This window comes from Mus caroli, chromosome 13 (assembly GCF_900094665.2).
Source record: "Mus caroli chromosome 13, CAROLI_EIJ_v1.1, whole genome shotgun sequence".
NCBI classification, from domain to species: Eukaryota; Metazoa; Chordata; class Mammalia; order Rodentia; family Muridae; genus Mus; species Mus caroli.
In genome coordinates this window covers 49870405-49892904 of record NC_034582.1, presented here as the reverse complement: position 1 = coordinate 49892904, position 22500 = coordinate 49870405, and the positions used below count along the sequence as shown (strand labels likewise).

Genomic DNA, 22500 nt, shown 5'->3' with positions numbered 1-22500 from the left:
ATCTTATAATGGCGATTGCTCGCAGCACGCACGGCTCTCCACAGCGATTGCTCGAAGCACGGCTCTCCACATCTATACACCCCCAAAGGACAAATAAATTGTCTCCACACTGGGGGCATCCTCGACGGGACAGGCCACATTCTTTTCCCTGAAGGATGGCTTTTCACCTGTCTCATAATACCCATTGTTGTTTAAGCAGACTGACTATAATATTTCCTACAGACCAGGAAGAAAAAGCCCAAGAAGACACCAGTGTCGGGAGCCTGGAGACTGTGATAACATAACCCTCTCCTCAAAACCTGGGGCTGTGGCCATCACATTCTCTGCAGTGGCTGTGTGCCCTGGTGATCAGCTTACCTGGACAGCCTGTAACACACTAAAGGTTCACACTATCCCTCTGTGGCTATTGCCTTATTAAATAAGAAGTAAGGAGACCTGACAGGCTATCCTATATAACAGGGCTGCTATTGATTACCTACCATTACTGCATCATCAAGGATACCAGTTTAGGGAAATGTGCTGTTTTAATCTCTCTGACAGTAACAACTCAATTAATGAAAAAAAAAATCAGAGTTACTAAAACTTGCAAAAAAGGTTCCTCATGGTGGGGCTGAGATCTGATTGGATGGCTCACTTGTGGGTTACCAAATTTTACCTGGGGTGTGTGTATGTGTGTGTGTGCGCGCTTATTTTTCCTGTCTTTTTGTTTTATGTATCCTGATGCTCATTTGTGGATGTCAGTGTCTACCCCTTTGAATCCCCTTCCCCATCACCAATCAGAAAAAAATCCAAACCAAAAACTATAGTTACAAAGGGCTCTGACATTAAATTCTCCTAACTATGAGTTGATAATTCAGCACATTCTCCTAGAGCCAGTGGGGAATGTGATGGGCTACTGGACTGTAGTTACGTCATCTTGTAAACCTTTTTCTTAAGAATACTTTGCTCGGGCTGGAGAGATGGCTCAGCAGTTAAGAGCTCTGGCTGTTCTTCCAGAGGTGCAGCGTTCAGTAACCAGCGACCACATGGTGGCTCACAACCATCTATAATGACATGTGTTGCCCTCTTCTGGCATTCAGGTGTATGTGCAGATAGAACACTCATACATAAAATAAATACATCATTAAAAAAAAATGGGCTGAGAGATAGCTCAGCAATTAAGAGCACTGGCTGCTCTTCTAGAGGTCCTGAGTTCAATTCCCAGCCACCACACGGTAATGTAATGGTATTTGATGCCCTCTTCTGGTATGTTCTGAAGACAGCTACAGTGTGCTCATATACACACACCAAAAAAAAAAAAATAATAATAATACTTCGATCAGCTGAGTGGTGGTGGTGCACACCTTTAATCCCAGTACTCAGGAGGCAGAGGCAGGAAGATCTAGGAGTTGGAGGCCAGCCTGGTCCTCAGAGTGAGTTTCAGGACAAGCTATGAGAGCAACCCTGTCTTGAAAAACAAAAACAAAACCAAACAAAATACTTTTCTCTGTCAAATATTAGACCTGTGACTTGGGGAAGGCCATTTTGTCCCTTTCTTCACTATCCTTACCTAATACAAGAAGCACAAGTCTTCAGTGTCTGTAAGATATATATTCATATGAAATATTTGAAAAAGAAGGGAAGGAGGGAAAATGAGATAACACATAGTTTTCTGACCAAAGACTTTAGTGATTTTATTGACACTTTAGTCCTGTCTAACATCTTTGCAGTTTCTAAAACTTTCTGATTGTGGCAAGGTAGGAAAGAGAGTGTAGAAGCAGGAACTATGTGCCTACGTGGCTTCATTTATTATTTAGGATCTATATTTCCTTATATGGATGGTTGAAGATTCTTAGAAACTCCTCTTTAATTGTTTTGTAACACTACCCAAAGAAAGTGCACAGTGCATAATGAAGATTGTATAGGGATATTCATTGCAATAATTCATTAAGGAAGCAACTGAATTAAACTATTATACCTCTCCAACTGAGCTATCGTGCAAGACCCCTTCTCAAAGAAAAAGAGAAAAGGACAAAAATCAATCCTCAACTAGAAGTCTATATATATTTATGAAAGACAGCAAATTATGTAAGGAAGGCTGCATCATGCTATAAACCCTGTTCGCAGCAGTCTTTGCAAGGTCACACTTTTTTTTTCCTTAAATTTTTATGTGAGGAGGGTTTTTGCATGGGGCCTGGGACTCCAGAAGAAGGCGCTAGATCTCCTGGAACCAGAGTTACCAAGAGTTGTGGGCCACTTTGTGGGTGCCTGGGGAGGGAACAGCAGTCCTCTGCTAGGACAGCGAGTGCTCTTAAACAGAGAGTCATCTCTCTATCAATTTTATTTTCCTTAAAAAAAAATTAAAAATACTATTAGCTAGGCATGGTGGAGCACTCTTTTAATCCTAGTACTTGGGAAGCAGAGGCACATGGATCTCAGAGTTCAAGGCCAACCTGGTCTACAGAGGGAGTTCCTGGACAGCCAGGAATACACAGAGAAATCTTGTCGTAAACCCCTCTTCCCCATCAAAAATTATATTTTTTTCTTGTGAATATTCATTGTGTGTGGTACTGTTATATAAGGATTTCTTTCTTTCACTTTTTCATATTTTATTTAGTAAATATTGGGTGCCTACTATGTGCAAAATACCAGTGGAGGGGGCCAAGACTGCTGGGTCATAAAAACAATGGAATGACAGATTTCAAGAAATTATATTCAGGTAGGGAGATAGCTATTACTGAAAGTAACAGAAGAGAATACAGAGAATACTTAGGGAAAATACAGAGAAATTCCAGTCCCAGACAGTACAGAACATGGTATTCAGGGATAGACCCATTTAAAATGATTTCATGGATATGCATGTGTGAGTACACGTGTGTATGTGGGGTCCAGAGAACAACACGGAGGTAGTTCTGAAGGCACTATCCCTTGTTCTGTTTTGAGAAAGGGTCGCTCATTAACCCGGGACTTGCCAAGGAAGTTAGACAGCTAGCCAGTGAGTCCTAGGGATCTGCCTGTCCCTGTCTCCCCAGTGATGGGGTTATAAGCCTGCGACACCACAGCTGGCTTCATAAGGACATTTTCACACAAATATTTGTTGAATATATTCCTCTGGTGTCCCCTATCCCTACACAGTTCTTCTCCAGTGCTTGGCGAATCCTGGCTGTGCACCACCATTGTTTTTTTCCAGCCGGGTATCTTTTGGTTTAAGAGAGACATAAGTGGGAGGATCGGAGATGTGAGCATGACACACACAAATGGTCATTGTACTTTCCGCTATTTTCTTTTCGTTTACTATCATGTATATACAATATCTTTTAACAACCAAGATCAAAAGACAGAAAAACGTCTTGGGAGGCAGAGGCAGGCGGATGTCTGTGTGTTCGAGGCCAGCCTGGTCTATAGCGTGAGTTCAGGGCAGCCAGGGATACACTGAGACGCCCTGTCTTCAAAAACTAAAAACAAAAACAAAACCCCCGAACAAACCAAATCTCAAATCTACAGAACAACTTTTTCCAACTCTAACCGACAAACCCACATTTCTTATCAATTCCTTTATTCCACAAACATCTAACCTTTCTCCAGGAGCGACAACTTGCTATGGCCTTTTGCTTTAAGGGCACGATGAGGACCTTACAGTGAAAAACAACTCTAGAAAAAAGATATTTTACATGCAGGTAAACTGGAGGATTTATCTTGACTCTCTTTTTCGAATAAACAAGGCTACCAAGAAACTGTTAAGAAGACCATTAAAAAAAAAAAAAAGTTGAACACTTCGGAAAAAAAAAAGGGAGCCGGGCAGTGGTGGCTCACGCCTTTAATCCCAGCACTTGGGAGGCAGAGACAGGCAGATTTCTGAGTTCGAGGCCAGCCTGGTCTACAGTGAGTTCCAGGATAGCCAGGACTATACAAAGAAACCCTGTCTCGAAAACAAAACAAAACAAAACAAAACAAAACAAAACAAAACAAAACAAAACAAAACAAAACAAAACAAAACAAAACAAAACAAAACAAAACAANAAACAAAACAAAACAAAACAAAACAAAACAAAACAAAACAAAACAAAACAAAACAAAACAAAACAAAACAAAACAAAACAAAACAAAACAAAAGGCGAATTTAAGGAAGAATCAGTCCTATTTCAAGAGGGAAAGGTGGACGCGCGCTGCATGGCGGGATTTGTAGTTCTGCGAGTGAGAGGCGCCAGCGCGGAGCGACGCGGCGCTTTTTCAACGCATGCGCAGGGCGACGGCGCCAGACTCAGAGTCTCCAGCTTCCGGCGCGCGGTCCGTGAAGAGGGAGGCATGGCGGCGCCCGCTGCGGTCCTGGGCCCCTCGGCCCTCGGCCAGAGCGGCCCCGGCTCGATGGCTCCCTGGTGCTCAGTGAGCAGTGGCCCGTCTCGTTACGTGCTCGGGATGCAGGAACTCTTCCGAGGCCACAGCAAGACACGCGAATTCCCGGCGCATAGTGCCAAGGTGCACTCGGTCGCCTGGAGCTGCGATGGCCGTCGCTTGGCCTCGGGGTCCTTCGACAAGACTGCCAGCGTGTTCTTGCTGGAGAAGGACCGGCTGGTGAGCTTGTAGGGCACGGGCTTGGCGGAGAAGAGGGCTGTGTGCGGAGGGAGAAAAAGCAGGAGAGGTAGGGGTATGGCCTGTCGTTGGCGGTGATGAGGAATGGGTTTGAGGGGGCTGGAAGAGTTGCGGTGACGAAGGGGGTGAGGCTGCCTGGCGGAGAGCAGAGAGCAGAGAGCGAACTTAGTGGCAGTAAAGAGGTGTGGTGACGTGGCTGCGGGCCGGGGGAGGTTGAAGTCAGGTGGCAGAAAGTGGTGAGGGTCTAGAAGAGCCCTGGTGACGAGTGGCAAGGGACTAATGGGGTGGTAGAGCCCCTAGGGTGGAGAGGAAGGCTTTATTTGAAAATGATAGCGCAGGACAGGTTGGTTGAAGTGGTGGTGGAAAAAGAAAGAAGGGAGGCCAGGAAGGGCCAAAGTCGAAGCTCAGAGAGGTTCATGGGGTGGGGGTGTGGGGGGCGGCGAGGTGGTGGTGGTGTAGTTTTGGAAAAAGAATTGGATTTCTGTTTTAAATTATCCAGATCTTTGCTGGTTTCAAGGTACCACTGTTTGGATAAAAGTGGCATCTGGATTCTGTTCTTTTAAGGTCAAAGAAAACAACTACCGGGGCCACGGGGATAGCGTGGACCAGCTGTGTTGGCACCCAAGCAACCCTGACCTCTTTGTCACTGCATCTGGAGATAAAACCATTCGCATCTGGGATGTGAGGACTACAAAATGCATCGCCACTGTGAACACGAAAGGTGAGTTCAGAGAGAGGGGGTTCGGGAGGAAAAGCTAGTGTGATCTGCAGCAAGCATCTTTGTAGCAAGTGCAGGTTATCAGGATGGGTTGTATATGTTTGTCTGGAGAAGACAGGAACAGAATTCGAGCACTTTTCTGGCAGGCTGTAGATGTATAGGAGAGCAGTGGAAGCTATACAAGAGTGGTGTGTCCAGAGGCGTGGAGAGTTTGGGAGATTCCGGCAGGTTACAATGGCTGAGAAACCCTGGGCGATCTGGCAAGTTGAGCGTTTTGTTTAAAGGCTGTGTTCTAAGAAGCAGTGTGGTAGTTTGATTATGCTTGGCCCAGGGAGTGGCACTATTAGGTGTGGCCTTGTTGGAGGAAGTGTGTCACTGTGGGTGTGGGCTTTAAGACCCTTATCCTGGCTTACCTGGAAGCCACTCTTCTCCTGTATGCCTTTGGATTAAGATGTAGAACTCTTAGCTCTTCCTGCTCCGTGTCTGCTTGAATGCTGCCATGTTCCCACCTTGATGATAATGGACTGAACCTCTGAACATTTAAGCCAGCTCCAATTAAATGTTGTTCTTTATAAGAGTTGCCTTGGTCATGGTGTCTCTTCACAGCAGTAAAACCCAAAGTAAGGCAGGCAGTTTTGTTGATTTTAGATTTTCATCTGTGTGTGTGTGTGTGTGTGTATGTGTACGTATGTGTACGTGTGTACACGTACCACATGTGTATAGGTGCTGGAAGAAGGCGTCTTATCCTCTATAAATGTAGTTATAGGTGATTGTGGATTGTGGGTACAGGGAATTGAACTTGGGTCTCCTTGGAAAAAAACCCAAGTGTTCTTAACCACTGAGCCATTTCTAGCCCCACAGTGGAGAAAATGTGTGTGTGTGTGTGTGTATACACACACATATACATATATACACACACATATATTTTTGAAGGGGAGACAGGGTTTCTTTGTGTAGCCCTGGCTATCGTAGAACTCACTGTGTAGACTAGGCTAGACTCATGAACTCAGAGATCCACCTGCCTTTGCCTCCCATGTGCTGGGTTTAAAGGCATGTATCACCACCACCAAGTTCCCACAATAGAATTCTTGATACACTTTCTGATAGATTTTAAACTGCACTATAGACAGTAAAGTACAAAAAAAAAAGGTGTTTTTGGTTTAATGAAGTTGAAAATTTTAACCTGTGTTGAGTGTGGACACGCGTGACTTTGATGAGACTGGTACCAGGGGTTGGAGTGGGGTGGTGCTTTGACAAATGTCTAGACTCACGGTTGCCTCTGGGTCATCGGAAGCTTCCTTCCATTGATTTGGTGAGGAGTAAGTGCTGAAGGTAGCTCTGATCTTCTTTCCAGGAGAGCAGAATGAACTCTGGAGGCTGATGGGCAAAGGTGAGCTTGCTGACGGATTATATCTGCGTTCCCAGGGGAGAACATTAACATCTGCTGGAGTCCCGACGGGCAGACCATCGCTGTGGGCAACAAGGACGACGTCGTGACCTTCATTGATGCCAAGACACACCGCTCCAAAGCGGAGGAGCAGTTCAAGTTTGAGGTCAATGAAATCTCGTGGAACAACGACAACAACATGTTCTTCCTGACCAACGGCAACGGTTGCATCAACATCCTCAGGTGAGGTGCTGCCCGGGATTGTCAGACCTCTGTTAGCTGTGAGCCTGTCCCAAAAGACTTGAAAGATAGAGAGTATTAAAGAAAAAAATCCTACCTTCTTTTAGGCAGTCTGGATTTTATGAATTCTTACTGATACTGATTATACATTTTCCTGTTGATCCAGAGGGAACTGAGGCTTGTAAACGTTCAATTATTAGCCAGCCAGCCCAGGGTACTTGATGCACCTTGAATTGTGGCTAATTCACTCTCTCAAAGTTTCAGCTTAAATATCACTTTCCCTCTAGCAAAGTCACTTCATCCTCGCCTCTCCAAGATTAGAGGGTTTTAGTGTATCTTATGCCCTTCCTATTTCTTTTTTTTAAAAAATTTTATGTGTATGGGTGTTTTGCCTGCCATGTATGTCTATGCACCATTCGTGTGCTTGCTGACTGGTTGATAGGAGTGTCAGGTCTCCTGAACCTGGAGTTAGATACAGCTGTGAGCTGCCATGTGGTTGCTGGGAATCGAACTCTGGTCCTCTGGAGGTGCATCCAGTGCTCTTAACCACAGAGCCATCTCTCCAGCCCCCTTCTTTTTTTTAATGATTTGTTTATTTAATTTGTGTTCTTTGGTGTTTTGCCTGCGTGTATGTTCCTGTGAGGGTGTCCTATCCCCTGGAACTAGAATTACAGATGGTTGTGAGCTGCCATGGTTGCTGGGAATCAAACCCGGGTCCTCTGGAAGAGCAGCCAGTGCTCCTACACTGAGTCATTTCTCCAGCCCCAGGAGGAAGCATTTCTTAATTCTGTATTCTAATGTGCACATCATCTCGGTTTCTCATTGCATTAGCAATTTCATGGTAGAGAGGACTGTGTTTGTACTGTTTTCCATTGAATTGCTAATGCCTTCCTAGTGCTGGTCTTAACAGTGGGATTTTAGTGAGCATTTGTATAAGTAAACGAAAATGTAAAATGAAGAATCAGGGCCATGGGGCTCTGCTCGCTGCTGTGCCGGTGAGTAATGCAGGGCAGATGGCCATCGCCACTTTGATGGAGAGGGTGACGTTTGCTGGGAGTCCTGTAGCTTCTCATTTTTCAAAGCTTACTTTGAATGATGGCTCTTAAATGTTTTAACCTCCCATCTAGCCAACTACTCACTAGAGGTAGTGGAAAAGAAAGGATACGGGGGAAATAGACCTTTTTAGAAATTGTTCTTTGGAGCAATTCCCATCTGCGTTGTCAGGAAATCAGCCGTTCAGTTCACAGGTCAGCAGCGGCAGCTTGATCCACTAGTAAATACTTCACGAATATATCAGTAGTCTAGTTCGGTAGAGTCAGGCTAGCAGCATGAATTAGCAGCAGTGGCACCACCTAGCAGAGACAGCGAGGTTAGCAGAATCGGCTTGAGTCAGCAGGAGGAAACAGGATAAGTAGAAGCGATGATGTGAGAATCGTTATAGAGCTAGCTTTCTTCAAGCAGACCCCATTCCTCCGTTGAGTCTTGTTTGTACTCCCTACAACATCATGCGTCCTCCACAGGTCTCATCATGTGTCTTACCTCAGCACATGAGTCTGTCTTAGCAAAACTCCACATGAGTCTGTATCAGCCGACATCACTCTGCCAAAGAACATGAGTCCTTGGAAGCCACAGCACACCACCAGAAGTTTTTTGGTGTGATTCTCCATGGAGTCCTGACAGACACACATCATTAGTGAAGAATCCTTCCTCACCAGTCCTTTCTTGTGTTTGCTTTAGCAAAACATCCTTTCTCCTGTGTCTGCTTCAGGAAAAACCTATGTTATGTGTTTGCCCCAGCAAAACACCATCCAACACAACTGACTTTCCAAAGAACCTTTAAGTTTCCACTTCAGAATCCCACGTTAAACAAAACAAAACGAAAATCATATTAATGGAGGATATTGAAGGAGTTATATCTGTAGACTTGTAGATACTGTACCTCGCTATTTGTGTTTGTGTATTGGATAGTTTTGCTAGGTATAACAGTCCTGGATTTGCTTTTTTGCTTCTGTGTCTTAGGTGTGCTGCCCTTTCTTTTGCCCCAGAGTGATGCTCTCAAGAAGTCTAGAGATGTCTAATTTTCTGTGAGGTGCAGTAATCTTACTGGTTCATCTAGATGCTAGATGGTCCCTGCTCATGTATATGTAGGCCTGTGTTGTGCTCTTGTACTTGAGCAAACCTTTTGTTTTATTCCTTTAGGGAAGTTTTGTTACTGTTTTTTCCCTTGGTATCTTAGTGCTTTGGCCCTCTTCTACACATTGACGGCTATGCGTCTTGTTTCTCAGCTACCCAGAACTGAAGCCTGTGCAGTCCATCAATGCCCATCCTTCTAACTGCATCTGTATCAAGTTTGACCCCATGGGGAAATACTTTGCCACAGGAAGTGCAGATGCCTTGGTCAGCCTTTGGGACGTTGACGAGTTAGTGTGCGTGCGGTGCTTTTCCAGGTGTGTAACTGACAGTCTTTTCCTATGGGAAATCAACCTTTCCTCTTTCATTTGGGGGTAACTCAGATGTTTTGGGGGGGGTAACTGATGTTTCTCTCCATCCTGTCATAGACTAGATTGGCCTGTGAGGACCCTCAGTTTTAGCCACGATGGGAAAATGCTGGCGTCGGCTTCGGAGGACCATTTCATTGATATAGCTGAAGTCGAGACAGGTATCTTAATTTGAATCCTTTGTGTTTAGTATCTGGCCTAGGCTTTTTCTGTTCACGTTTTAGCTCTGTACACTGCTACTTCACCAGTAGTATCAGATGGGTTTGTGTTGTTGAGACATTTGTTGATAGGACTGTCAGTTTCCTGTCGGAGGGCAGGACAAGAGCCGAGTGCCAGGTCTGAAGGGAACACTTTGCTTTTGCATGATTTCTTCCACTGTTTAAAAATACAGTTTTAAAAAGGTGGTTTGTTTTGTTTTGAGACAGGGTCTCACTCTGTAGTTCTGACTGGAACCCCTGATGAAGATGAGACTGTCTTTGAATTTACAGAGAGGATCTGTCCCTACTTTCTGAGTGCTGGGGTTAAAGTAGAACATCCTCATGCCGAGCTAAAATGTTCTCAAATTAGACACAAAGAACAGGCATTTATGTGAACTCCTCCCAAACCCCACTGCCTGGCTCTGACACCTGTCAGTTTTCAGTGTTCCTTGCTCATTTGTAAATACATGATTTATCTGTAAAATTTAGGACCCCCAAATGAGAGCAAACATGGAATATTTATCTTTCTGATGAATTTTGTGTAATTATCAACAAGTTGTGATAATCTTTGTCTTGTTTCTTTTCCTGTGGCTGTGATAAAATGCCCTTAGGAAAAGCAGCTTTGTGGGGAAAGGGCTTCTTTGGCTCACTCTTAGGTTACAGCTCATCATGTCAGGCCTGGCAGATCACTACAGCCACAGTCGAGCAGAGAGCCATGAAGACGTGTTTGTGCTCAGCTGCCCTTCTGTCATTCAGTCCAGGGTCCCCTGAGATCCACAGCCATCGGGTATTCCCACTTCAGGGAGCTCATGCCTCTCAGGCATGCCTAATCTAGACATAAGTTCACTGAGGTACCCTTAGCAGATTGTTTTCTATTCAAACTGACCAGCACAGTCTTACTGAACTGTTTGCACCATGTAGACTGCATCGTAAAGGGCTGGTTATTGATCTTGGGTCAGCAACACAGGGCCTTTAGGGCAGTCTGTACTCAAAGAACTCAGACAAAGCAGCCTGAGAATTTCATGTGACCTTGGGTATATCAGAATGTGGACAGGGTAACAACCAGTTACTGACACCAGCATTGGGGGTGAGCTCAGGTCACCAGGGTTGCTTGGCAAATGCCTTTACCTCGTGAACTCCTTTGCTAGCCTTGCCTCTTTTTATGTCCATTCTTTTTTTTTTTTTTTTTTGGTTTTTTGAGACAGGGTTTCTCTGTGTAGCTCTGGCTGTCCTGGCACTCACTTTGTAGACCAGGCTGGCCTTGAACTCAGAAATCCGCCTGCCTCTGCCTCCCGAGTGCTGATTAAAGGCGTGCACCACCACGCCTGGCCCGTATGTCCATTCTTTAGCAATAAATATGACTAACTTTTTGTACACTTCTTTTCAGTCTTTTTTTTCTGTCTATGCATTTTTTTATTGGAGTAAATAACATTAGGTATAATTCCTGAATATTTTTTGTAGTTAAGTCTGAAAGAACATAAGAATGAGTTTTGATTTTGATTGATTATCTATAGAATAGAACTCCATTTTAACAGTTACTTCAGCGTTCAGACACACCACCCAGTTGGCACTGGTCTGTCTGAGCTGGTCGCCTGGGATGGTGGTCTCAGCCTCCCACGGTTAGCACTGCATGGTTTAGGGATTAGCTTTGCAGTAAGCTATTATAGCTCAAGGGTACTCATCCTAGTTAGTGTTGTTCCTGCTGTGATGAACACCACCGACCAAAGTGACCTGGGAAGAAGAGGGTTTATTTGTTTCACACTTCTTTTTTTTTTAAGATTTATTTATTTATTATATGTAAGTACACTGTAGCTGTCTTCAGACACACCAGAAGAGATCCTATTACAGATGGTTGTGAGCCACCATGTGGTTGTGGGATTTGAACTCAGGACCTTTGGAAGAGCAGTCAGTGCTCTTAACTGCTGAGCCATCTCTCCAGCCCCTGTTTCACTCTTCTTATCACACTTCATCATCAAAGAAAGTCAGGACAGAAATTCAAGCAGGGCAGGAATCTGGAGGCAGGAGCTGATTCAGAGGCCGTGGAGGGGTGCTGCTTACTGGTTTGCTCCCCATGGCTTTCTCACCTTGTTTCTTATAGAACCAGGACCACCAGCCCAGCAGTGGCACCACCCACAATTAATTGTGTGTCACCCCTCCCCAACCCCATCAGTCACCAATTAAGAAAATGTCCTACAGCCCACTCTTGTGGGGGTGTTTTCTCAGTGGAGGCTCCCTCCACTCCAGTGGCTAGCTTGTTGTTAAGTTGACGTAAGCTGGCTCACAGCACTCAAGTCTGCAAAGCTGCGTGGTTACCTAGGGACATCTCAGGTGTTTTCATGATTGCTTTGGTTTTCTTGGGTTGTGTAAATTTTTATCTTAACCAAATCCATAACAAATGATACAGAATTAAGCACCTAAAGAAAAGTGCGAGTTGTGTGGTAGTGACACCAGGAACTACAGGGTGTGTCCACAGAGCCTAGGAGGAATTCAGAGAAGCTGGAGATGGCTGTCCCTGACATAGAATTACTTTAAACACTTCATGTATGTGTGTGTGTGTGTGTGTGTATATATATATATATATATATATATATATATATATATATATAAAACAAAAATATGTACTTACACATATACATGAACACATTTTAATAGTATACAATATAATTGGTAGGCCATATAGTTGGCTTGTTAGATGTGTACCATTCAGCATATCCAGGAACTTTATATTGGTACTACACTGTATGTCTTTATTTAAAAAACCAAAACCCAAACCATTTATTTGCTGTTTGTCTGTTTTGTTTTGCCTGTATGCCTGGCATAACAGTGTGCCTTCTGCTCATAGAGGGAGCTGGATCCCTTTGGGTTGGAGTTAAACAGGTGGCAATGAGCTGCCACGTAGGTGCTGGGATTTGAATGTGGGTCCTTTAGAAGAACAGCCAATGTTCTTAGCTGCTAAGCCATCTCTCCAGCTCCCACGTTGTAAGTCTTAACTTTTAGGGAGAAAATTTGGAGCACACCTGAAAGAAATCATGTATAATTTCAACAAATTAGAAGTAAACTTTTGGGAAAAGGTTGTTTGCAAGGCTTTGTGGTATATGAGGTCTATGCCTTCGTTTTTCTTAGTAACTTTGTTAAGACCCCACTATTCCCTCTCATTTAAGAATCGTCTCTGCCTTACAGGCCTGTCACTGGCAATCAGTAAGGACAGGCTGTCTGTAAGGTGTTTAGCAAACCATAGCTGGTAATTGTCACTGGCATTCAGTAAGGACAAGCTGTCTGTAAGGTGCTTATTAGCAAGCCATGGAAATTGTTTTTCCAGGGAGTATAGAGGCCTAGACTCATAAGTTAATCTGCCTGTCACCTACTTGTGTGTGACATATCTGTATGTCAAATACTTAATGAATGTGTTACTTAATAACATTCTGTTCCTTTCCGTAGGAGACAAGCTATGGGAGGTGCAGTGTGAGTCCCCGACTTTCACCGTGGCTTGGCACCCCAAGAGGCCTCTGCTGGCTTTTGCCTGTGATGACAAAGATGGCAAATATGACAGCAGTCGGGAGGCTGGAACTGTGAAGCTGTTTGGACTTCCCAATGACTCCTGAGAGGGCCGACAGCGAGAGGAGAGAGGAGGCAGGAGGCCAGGTGGACTATGGGCTGCCTAATGACTGTACCTTTCAGGGAGAGGAGGCCTGGCTTCCTAATGACTCCTGAGAGGACCTGATGGGAGAGGAGGCTGGGTGCAGACCTTCCTTTTGTATAGTTCAATGTAGTCTTTTGGACTTGTAGGCACTGTAAATGTTTATAAATGTCATAAATGACAAAAAAAAAGAAACAAAAAAAACCCCCAAAAATCAAAACCACCCAAAACTCTTTGGTCAGGCTGAGCATACCTTAACCCTCTCTGTGGTACTGGAGAACTGAACTAGCTTTACTGTGGTGAGCAAGTGCCCCACATTAGCTCCATCCCCAGCCCCACCTCCTGGGTTTTGTGTTGGTGTATTTTGTGTTAGCAGTTTCCATCCCTCCCCACCTGCTGACAGCTAGCTAATGAGGATTTTGCAAGTACAGGTCATGGTCTGTTTTGTTTTAGGGTTCTCTAGAGGAACAAAACTGGTAGACTATCTGCCTAAGAACAGAACTGATGTGGAACATCTGTTTGTCTGTGTATATATCTGTGTCTCCGTATGGGATTTTATCAGAATGGCTTAGAGGCTGTGGTCTGGGTAGTCAGTCCAGCTGTCTCCTGATGGGAAGGCCAAGGATTCAGTAGTTGTTCAGTTGTTCACTGGATGTCTCAGCAGTGCTAATCTGGTGCTGGAGTCCTGAGGAATTCCTGGAGAGCTGCTGATCGTTGTTGGAATCCTGAAGAAGTAGGTTCTGTGGTTACCAGCAGAGGAATGCAGCAGGGTAGATGAACCAGGCGGTGAGAGTGAGGGCAAGCAGGGGAAAAGCCATAGCTTGCTTTTTCCCTGTCCTTTTATATAGGCTGCCACCAGCGTGTGTGTCCCAGATTTAGGGCGGGTCTTCCCACCTCAGAGGATCAAGGAAAATCTCTCACAGGTGTGCCCTGCTGGTTGGGTTTCGGTGTTTCCAGATGCCGCAGTCAAAGTTGACAGCCAAGATAGCCCATCACATGAGTACATAGCATGCCCTCTCCCTCTGGGAGTGCCCTGTTTTCTGGATTTGACCATGGCAGAGTTTGTTGGACATGCTGCTTAGGCGGTACTGGTTTAGAGGGAGGGTAGCAGCATAGGGATGGGATTTTTGAAAAAGATTTTGAGAACTGAGCATTCAATAAAACTGGCTTTCGTTATGAGGTGTCTAAAGTTACTGTCTTTATTCCAGGAAGATACTGCAGTTTTAAATTCTATTTTGGTCTTAAATTTGAGAGCTTATGGTCCAGTCTATCATTCAAAGCAAGATTCCTGAACTGCACTGCTGGCTGCTGCGGTATTTTAAAAGCATCTGTTTATACGAGCGGGTGCACATCTGGCCTTGTTCCACCAGGTTTTATATTAGAGCACATTAAGGCAAACAAACACTGTAAAACAGACAAATACAAAATCAGATTGAGATAAATTAGAATGAAGTCAAGGTCCAGGAGATGTAGGAGTGAGGCCATATATGGATGATCTGACTGACGGGAGTGAACTTCCACAGCACACAGGGATGGAAGAAAGCCAGTTAACTGCTTTGATGCAAGTTCTCAGTATGTGTACAGTTGGCCTGAGCTCACTGTCCTCCTGCCTCAGCTCTCTGAATGCTACCATTATAGGCAGGTGTCACCATTGTTGCCGGGACCTCTCTGGAGTAAGCACTCTGTCACCAGTGAGAATGGAAGAAGGTGTCCCTGATGGACTGAATCCCGGGCGGCTGAAAGGCGAAGTCCCTCCTGCGTCCTGTCTGCATTCTCAGTTTATACTTTTAAAACCACAAGGTGGCGAGAAGAAGCAATGGAGATTTCCCAGAGGCGTACCCACCCGCAGGTTGTTAAGGGCAACAGAGAAGAGCAAGCTATTGAGCTCCTTCTCCAGGTCATTCTGTTCCAGGCATCACGGAAGTCACTCTTGGTAAGGACAAGCAGCGCTTTAAGAACATCGCTAAAGAAGTCAGCAAATGAGCATCTAAGAATCGGCCTTTACCTTCTACTTGACCATGCCTTGCTGCGTAAGGCAAATGCTCTGCAGGGCTGGTGAGATGGCTCAGTGGGTAGAGACACCTGCATCCAAACCTGACAGCCTACGTTCAGATCCCAGTATCCTCGTGGTGGGAGGATCGGACCAGCTCTACAGCACTGTCATCTGGCCTCCATGCTACTATTTCCATGGAGAAATTAAATTAGACATTGCCAAACACCACCATGCAGTGAGTCCTCAAACGTTTCTGAAATGTTTTTTGTTGCTTTGAGGCAGTGTGTCTTTGAGCCAGTGTGGAGGGTATTTTTGGCTTTATGATACTGGGGATTATGGGTAACACTGCTAGTCACCATGTGATCTTGTTCAGATCTAGGTTGACTAGAAGGCCTAGATGTGTCTGCAGATTGCCAGTCATCGTGTTTCACAGGATGAAAGCCCTGGGTCCCCGGTTAGTGAGGTGATCTGTTGATTTCAGTCTTGGGCTCAGGAATGTTTCTGTTGGTTTTCTAACAGCCCGCCAGGGACCTTCCTAACAGCCCATGTCCAGTGGTGTTCCTGTTACCGAAGCACACTTGGACACATTGTTCTTGGTTTTTAATTCCTGTGGTCACTACTGTACCTGTTTCCCTTAGTGTTGGAGGAGAACTGGTTTCTGGTTCTGTCTTCATATGTGTGGAATTTTCCACCCTCAGTTCCCTCAGTTTGGGTAAAGAGGTGCGCACTGCTTATCTAGAGATCCCCTGTCACCTGGCGGAGGTCTACAGCTGTACACGAGTCCCCTGGGGAAAGGGCTCCCCTTAGTGGCAGTCTTTGCACAGTGCTTGCTTGCTTGTGAGCTCGCTCGCTCTCTCTCTCTCTGTCTGTGTCTGTCTGTCTGTCCTGTTATTTTCATCTCATAGAGACAGGGTTTTCATGTGTATCCTTGGCTGTCCTGGAACTCACTCTGTAGACCAGGCTGGTTTCAAACTCAAGAGATCCACCTGCCTCTGCCTCCTGAGTGCTGGGACAAACCTTGAACCCAGCTTTGCCTAGGAAGTTTTGGACGTCCTGTCCATCAGAAGAATGACTTTGTGTGTCCTCGACCCAGGGCTCCCCGTGGTTCCAGTGCATTCTGTGGTACAGAGCTGGTGGGAGGCTGACAGTCGACTAAGGACTGGGTTTTGTTTGGCAGGGTAAGACGTATTTACTGTTCTCTGACCTATATCGTGTGTTGGCCTGGAGGTAGGAAAAGGTAAAGGATAGAAACTTTTAGCTGGGCATGGTGGCACACACCTTTAATTCTAGCACATAGGAGGTAGAGTCCACATAGAGTTTCAGCCCAGCCAGGACTACAATACCGGGACCCTATCTCTGGGAGGTGGGGGTTGGGGGTGAGATGAGGACACTGCTGTGGCAGCCCTGGTACTGTGATGGCATGAGATGTTACATGGTAAGATTTCCTGAGGTGTGTGTGAGGAGCCTTTGTCCTGCCTCTTTAATGGGTTCAAGGCAAGGCTTGAAGATAGGACAGAGGCAGAGGGGATGAGGAGGCAGGGCAGCGAGTCCTGGGTATATGCTGGTATCCGTGGGCAGAGAAGCGGATCAAAGGAACTCAGTAAGCCCAATGCTGCGCTCAGAAGACAGATGTGGCATCTTGGGGGTTGGGAGACAGGAGACTCAGATCCTTAAAGGCCTGTGTGTGCCCGTGTGCACTGATGGGAGTATAATGTGATGTGTGGGTGGGCTTAAAGAGTGGGAGGGAGGGCCTGCAGAGAGGGTTCAGCAGCTAAGAGCACTTGCTGCTCATGCAGAGGACCCAGGATCTGTTCCAAGCACCCACACATGGCTCACAACTATCCATAACTCCAGTTGCAGGAAGTTCACTGTCTCTGCTTCCACAGACACTGTGTGCGTGGTGTACATGCATAAATGCAGACAAAACACACATGTAAAAAGAAGACAAGTTATTGGTATGTTTTTGAGTCCCTTAACTCTGAAGTGTAGATTCCTTCCCTGAAGGCTTAATCATGGAAAGAGAGAACCATGGAGTGTCAACCCTCTGTGGAGGAGAAAACCCTCAGACTTGAAAGGGCAACCCTGTCCTAAGAGTAGGGAGCAGAGATGCCTTCCACTGGAGCTCACTGAAGACTCAGTACCTACGTGCAGGTAACCTGTTGCCTTTTCTCCCCTGACACTGGCACAGTCCAGGTGACACCTCTAACTGCCAGTAGTGACACACCAGAAGAAGACTGAGCCACCACACCTGGGCACAGCAGGTGGGCACGGAGAAACGTTGTTAGAGGCACTTTTTGCTCACGGCCTGTTTGGATCTGTAATGGGTTTGTGATGAACAAGGAGAGTGTAACTCAAAGCTGCTTGCTAGTGGACAGTATGGGGAAGAGGGCAGAGCTCCAGGTAGCTGAGGCACTTGGGGGGGGGGGAATGGAGGAGGAGGAGGAAAGGAAAGAAGAGAAGGAACAGGAGGAGGGGGAAGGAGGGGGAAAAAGGAGAAGAAGAGGGAGGGGGAGGGGCAGGAGGAAGAAGAGGGAGAGGGGAGAAGAGGAAGAGGGAAAGGGGAGAAGAGGAGGAGGAGGAGGGGGAAGAGGAAGAAGAGGAGGAGGTTGTTTCCATGCAAGTCTTGTACTGTGTCCTCCTGTGTGGAGCAGAGGCCACATGAGGAAGAGGGCAGCAGCCGGGTGGAGAAGACAGTGGAGTGTGAAGACTGGAGGGGAGGAGGAGGGTCAGGGCAGGAGACTCAATGCCAATGTGCAGTGAGCACGGTGAGCATGTAAGGCAGGCTGGCGGGTGAGGAGGATGAGACGGATGGCCTAGGTCCCTCTCCTCAAGCATCTGGATAAGCTGCTGCACCCTTGTGAGTTTTCTTTCTTTTAAAACACATTTTTGAATTTTGTTTTGGAGTGCTGGCGATCAAACCCAAACACACACTGGGCAGCTGCTCTTCCACTGAGCCACGTGGTTCTCTGTAAAATGTGTGCAATAACAGAGAGGCTTAGGGTAGAGCTTGTCAGCACAGGACGATGCCCAGCACATGACGGGTGTTTGGTAACAAGCCCCTTTTGTCATGCGGGTGCTGTGCTGATGCTGTGCACACTCTGCTGTAGGAAGGACATTCTCCATGCTCTGAGCCAAGGGGAGAAGGAAAGTGGTCTAGGATAGACTTTCATAAAGATGGGTTGGGGCGGAACTTGCAAAGGAACATCCAGTGTTTCTCAGGATCTCCTCCCACAGCCTTCACACTGTATTAGTTACTTTGTATAGCTGTGATAAAATACCATGACCGAAAGCAACTTTTATTTTGGTTGATGGTTCCACAGGGAGAGTCAGTAATGACTGGAGGAGGAATGGCAGCCAGAACAGACAGCTGACCCATCCCATATCTAAGGACAAATGCAGAGCAGAGGGGCAGGCTGGACATATGCGAGGCTATAAACCTGCAAACTCGGAACTTATCCCCAGCGATGTGCTTCCTCCAGCAAGGCTGTACCTCCTTAAGTGCCCCATAACCTCCTGAAACAGCGCCACCCAGTGGGGACCTGGTTTTCAAATACAGGAGCCTATGAGGGACATTTTCTTTTTTTTTTTTTAAGATTTATTTATTTATTACATGTAAGTACACTGTAGCTGTCTTCAGACACTCCAGAAGAGGGCGCCAGATCTCGTTACGGATGGTTGTGAGCCACCATGTGGTTACTGGGATTAGAACTCTGGACCTTCGGAAGAGCAGTCGGGTGCTCTTACCCACTGAGCCATCTCACCAGCCCAAGGGACATTTTCATTGAATCCACAGTGTATTGAAAACTGTTGAATCAGCAATTAAGATTTACCTTTGTTTTTTTTATGTTTGAAGTTCTTGCCAAATGGAGGTACAATGTTTAATTTCTGTATTTTTGGGATGTTGGGTCTTCAGTCCAGGACCTCACATATGCTGGGGAAAGCACTCGCTCTGCAACCGGGCTATGTCCCCATCCCCAAGTTGTGAGTTTAAAGATATCTAATATCTTCATCTTTTATAAGTCAGGGAAAGAAGACTGGGTATGAGATGTCACTCAAATAGCAGTGCCATGGTAACCTGCCAAGAGTCACCTGTGTATGCTTGGTCACCACTCACTCAGAGGCTGCCATGAATGACTGGCGAGCTCATGCTTTTCCTAACTCCGCTGTTAATGACACTGGTCAGGGAGTAGGGGGCAGACGGAGCAAAGAGTCAGAGCACCCGGTGATGCCCTTGAGTGCAGGCAATTAGAACGTGGTCTTAGCTGTACCAGAATGGGAATCAAAGCCAACCTGAAAGTTTTTCTCCTGGAATGAGATGTCACTGTGAAATTCATCTTGAAGGTGATGAGGACTGTGACTGGAACAGCTCTTTACTGAGTGTTCACGGTGGACCGCATCTCCAGACTGGCAGCTGAACAGCCTCATGGTCTTTGTTGGTTTAACTGAAAAGTATCTGAGGCCCCTCTGCTGGGCTTGTACAGGGAAAGAGTGGAGGAAACCTCTGCTGTATCCGTTCAGCAGGAAAGTTAGGACTGTGTCCAGGACCCGGGGTCAGTGCATTGGCTTGAAGCCCATGTTCCTTCCACTGTGTTATGACCCTGCCTTGAATGACAGATCTAGCTTCAAGTAGAGGAGACCTAACGGTGGCGTAGATATAAACCTCAGAAACTGTAGGGGTTTTACTGTCCACACTGGGAGTCACATGGTTCTATGTGGGACAGGTGCCAGTGTGTTCACTGTGTACTCAGAGAAGAGTGAGCAGAAGGCAACAGACAGATGAAGGCGGGAGAGTCCACTCAGCCTTGATACCAAGCCTGTGGAGCACCTGAGCGTGGTGCTGACGGCTCAGATGCACAGGTCAGTCGTCTATGTCACAGGACATGACCTGTCAGGACATGATGCAGTCATGGTTAGACTTCAGTGTGGTAGCTGTTGTGATGGCTGACCCTGGCTGTTACCTTGGCTGCATCTGGAATCCATTAAAACCCAAGCTGCTGGCTGTGGACCCACCTGAGGGATTTTGCCAGTGGATCATTTGAGGAGCTGTTTGCAGCCACACAGAAGCAAAGCTTTTACTTTTTGCCTGCTTGTTCTTACTCTTTGTCAAGTTCATCTGCCCTGTTGCTGAAGCATCCCTCCCGTGGTTTTAGAACCTACTTCTCTGTGATTTCCAGACTAGACTGAAGACAGCAGCTCTTTAGGAATTCCTCATGACTCCAGCTCCAGATTAGCACTGCAGAAACACCCAGCTGTGGACCGAGCAACTACCCTGCTCTTGGCCTTTGCATCAGGATCCAGCCATTGTTGCACTATTTGGACTCCACCCTGTTAGTCAGTCTAATGAATCCTCTTTTCATAGAGAGACGCTCATGCTATTGGTTCTGCTCTTTTGAGAACTTTGACTAATACAGTGGTTTCATAAAAGAGCAGTCAGGATCTGGGGTGAGATCTCATTGGGTAAAAGAGATAATGATCTTATTTGATCTCAGATCCTAGGAAAAAGTTAGATGTGGAAGTGATATATCGATGGTAAGATAGGAGGTAGAGCCAGGCATGGTGGTGCACACCTTTAATCCCAGCACTTGGGAGGCAGAGGCAGGTGGATTTCTGAGTTCGAGGCCAGCCTGGTCTACAGTGAGTTCTAAGACAGCCAGAGCTACACAGAGAAACCCTGTCTTGAAAAACCAAAAAAAAAAAAAAAAAAAAAAAAAAAAAAAAAGATAGGAGGTAGAGACAGGAGAACTAGCCTGAACTTTCCTGGCCAGACAGAACAGCAGCCAAAACAGCAGGAGCGTCTATCTCAAAACAAGCTGGAAGACAGATGGGCATTGGGAGGCAGAGGCAGACAGATCTCAGTGAGTTCAAGGCCAGCCTAGTCTTTGTAGTGAGTTCTAGAACAGCCAGAGGTACATAGTGAGACCCTGTCTGGGAAAACAAAACCAAGGAAAACAGTAAACAAACAAACAAACAAAACCAACAAGGTGGAAGGAAAGAACAAATTCTGGGGAAGTCCCTTGACCCTCTGTTGGAGTAATGTTTTTATGTACTGTATAAAGATTGCCTCTGTGTTATATAAATGATGATTTCTGAAATGACAGACATCTGGTTACAGGCCAGACTTTGGTATGAAGCAACACCTGTCTCAATATATTGGGAACACGCCCTAGGCTGAGCTTCTGATTGGTCTATTAAAAGGCTGATGGCCTATAGCAAAGGCAAGAAGTAGTAGGTGGAATGTCCAGGAAGAGAGATGACTCTAGGAGAATCAGGCACAGACTCGGAGGAAGCTGGCTGTATGAAACCGAGGAGGGGTAACTTACTAGCCATGTCGTGGACTTAGATTAGTATAAATGGGTTAGTATAAGTTACAAGCTAATTGGAGAGTAAGCCTAGCTTAAGTCCGATAAACATTATTTATAAGTAAGTCTCTGTGTCATTATTTGGGAGCTGGGGCAGGCTTTAAAAAGCCCACATGGTTACAGCCTTCACATAGGTACTCTTACTGGAACACATAAGCACACATAGAGACAAATCATTCAAAGAGGATCCCTGGTTAGATCTCTTGTGCTCAGGACATTAAACGGGCCTCTCAGTGCACGGCCCTCAGATCTGTGCTGTGTTCTTGGGCAGTGAGAGCCTCCTCGCTCAGCAGCTCGGCCTTTGGTCGTCTCGGGTCTCAGCTGGCTTCCCCTCGTCCCGTGTTCCAGCTCTACAGGTCCACTCGAAGCGGGGTTTGTTCATTGTCAGCATTGAGAATCATGTGGTTCTGTGTAGGGAAGGTGCCATGGTAAAACCAGTGTGCAGCTGTCACCATCTGGAGCTGCTCATCTGTTGGCTTGTTTTGTGATTGTCTCTCTAACCTGCCACATATGTGCTGGGGACCTTGTCTGACCCAATCATTGATCTACCTCCATGTCTATCACAGGCCCAGTACTACCGGGTAAGTGTAGAGTACAGAAATGTATGGGAAAGGAGTTGCCATTTTGAGTAGAATGCCAAATAAGTTTAGAGACCCTAGCTAAACATGAGAACTATCGTAATCAGGGTTTGTATTCCTATACAAATCATTATGACCAAGAAGCAAGTTGGGGAGGAAAGGGTTTATTCAGCTTACACTTCCACATTGCTGTTCATCACCAAAGGAAGTCAGGACAGGAACTCACACAGGGCAGGAACTTGGTGGCAGGAGCTGATGCAGAGGCCATGGAGGGGTTATGCTTACTGGCTTGCTTCTCCTGGCTTGCTCAGCTTGTTCTCTTAT

The 22500-nt window shown here is 46.0% G+C and overlaps 1 protein-coding gene across 1 annotated transcript; it reads left to right on the top strand.

Moving 5' to 3' along the window:
* The first annotated feature begins 4147 nt into the window (after positions 1-4147).
* On the top strand, positions 4148-14435 carry Thoc3 (THO complex 3). Its single transcript, XM_021180852.1, has 6 exons — positions 4148-4551; positions 5134-5290; positions 6713-6917; positions 9200-9361; positions 9473-9573; positions 13048-14435. Exons 1-6 carry the CDS (start codon positions 4150-4152, stop codon positions 13209-13211), a joined length of 1191 nt encoding a protein of 396 aa, XP_021036511.1. The 5' UTR covers positions 4148-4149; the 3' UTR covers positions 13212-14435.
* The last annotated feature ends 8065 nt before the right edge of the window (positions 14436-22500 follow it).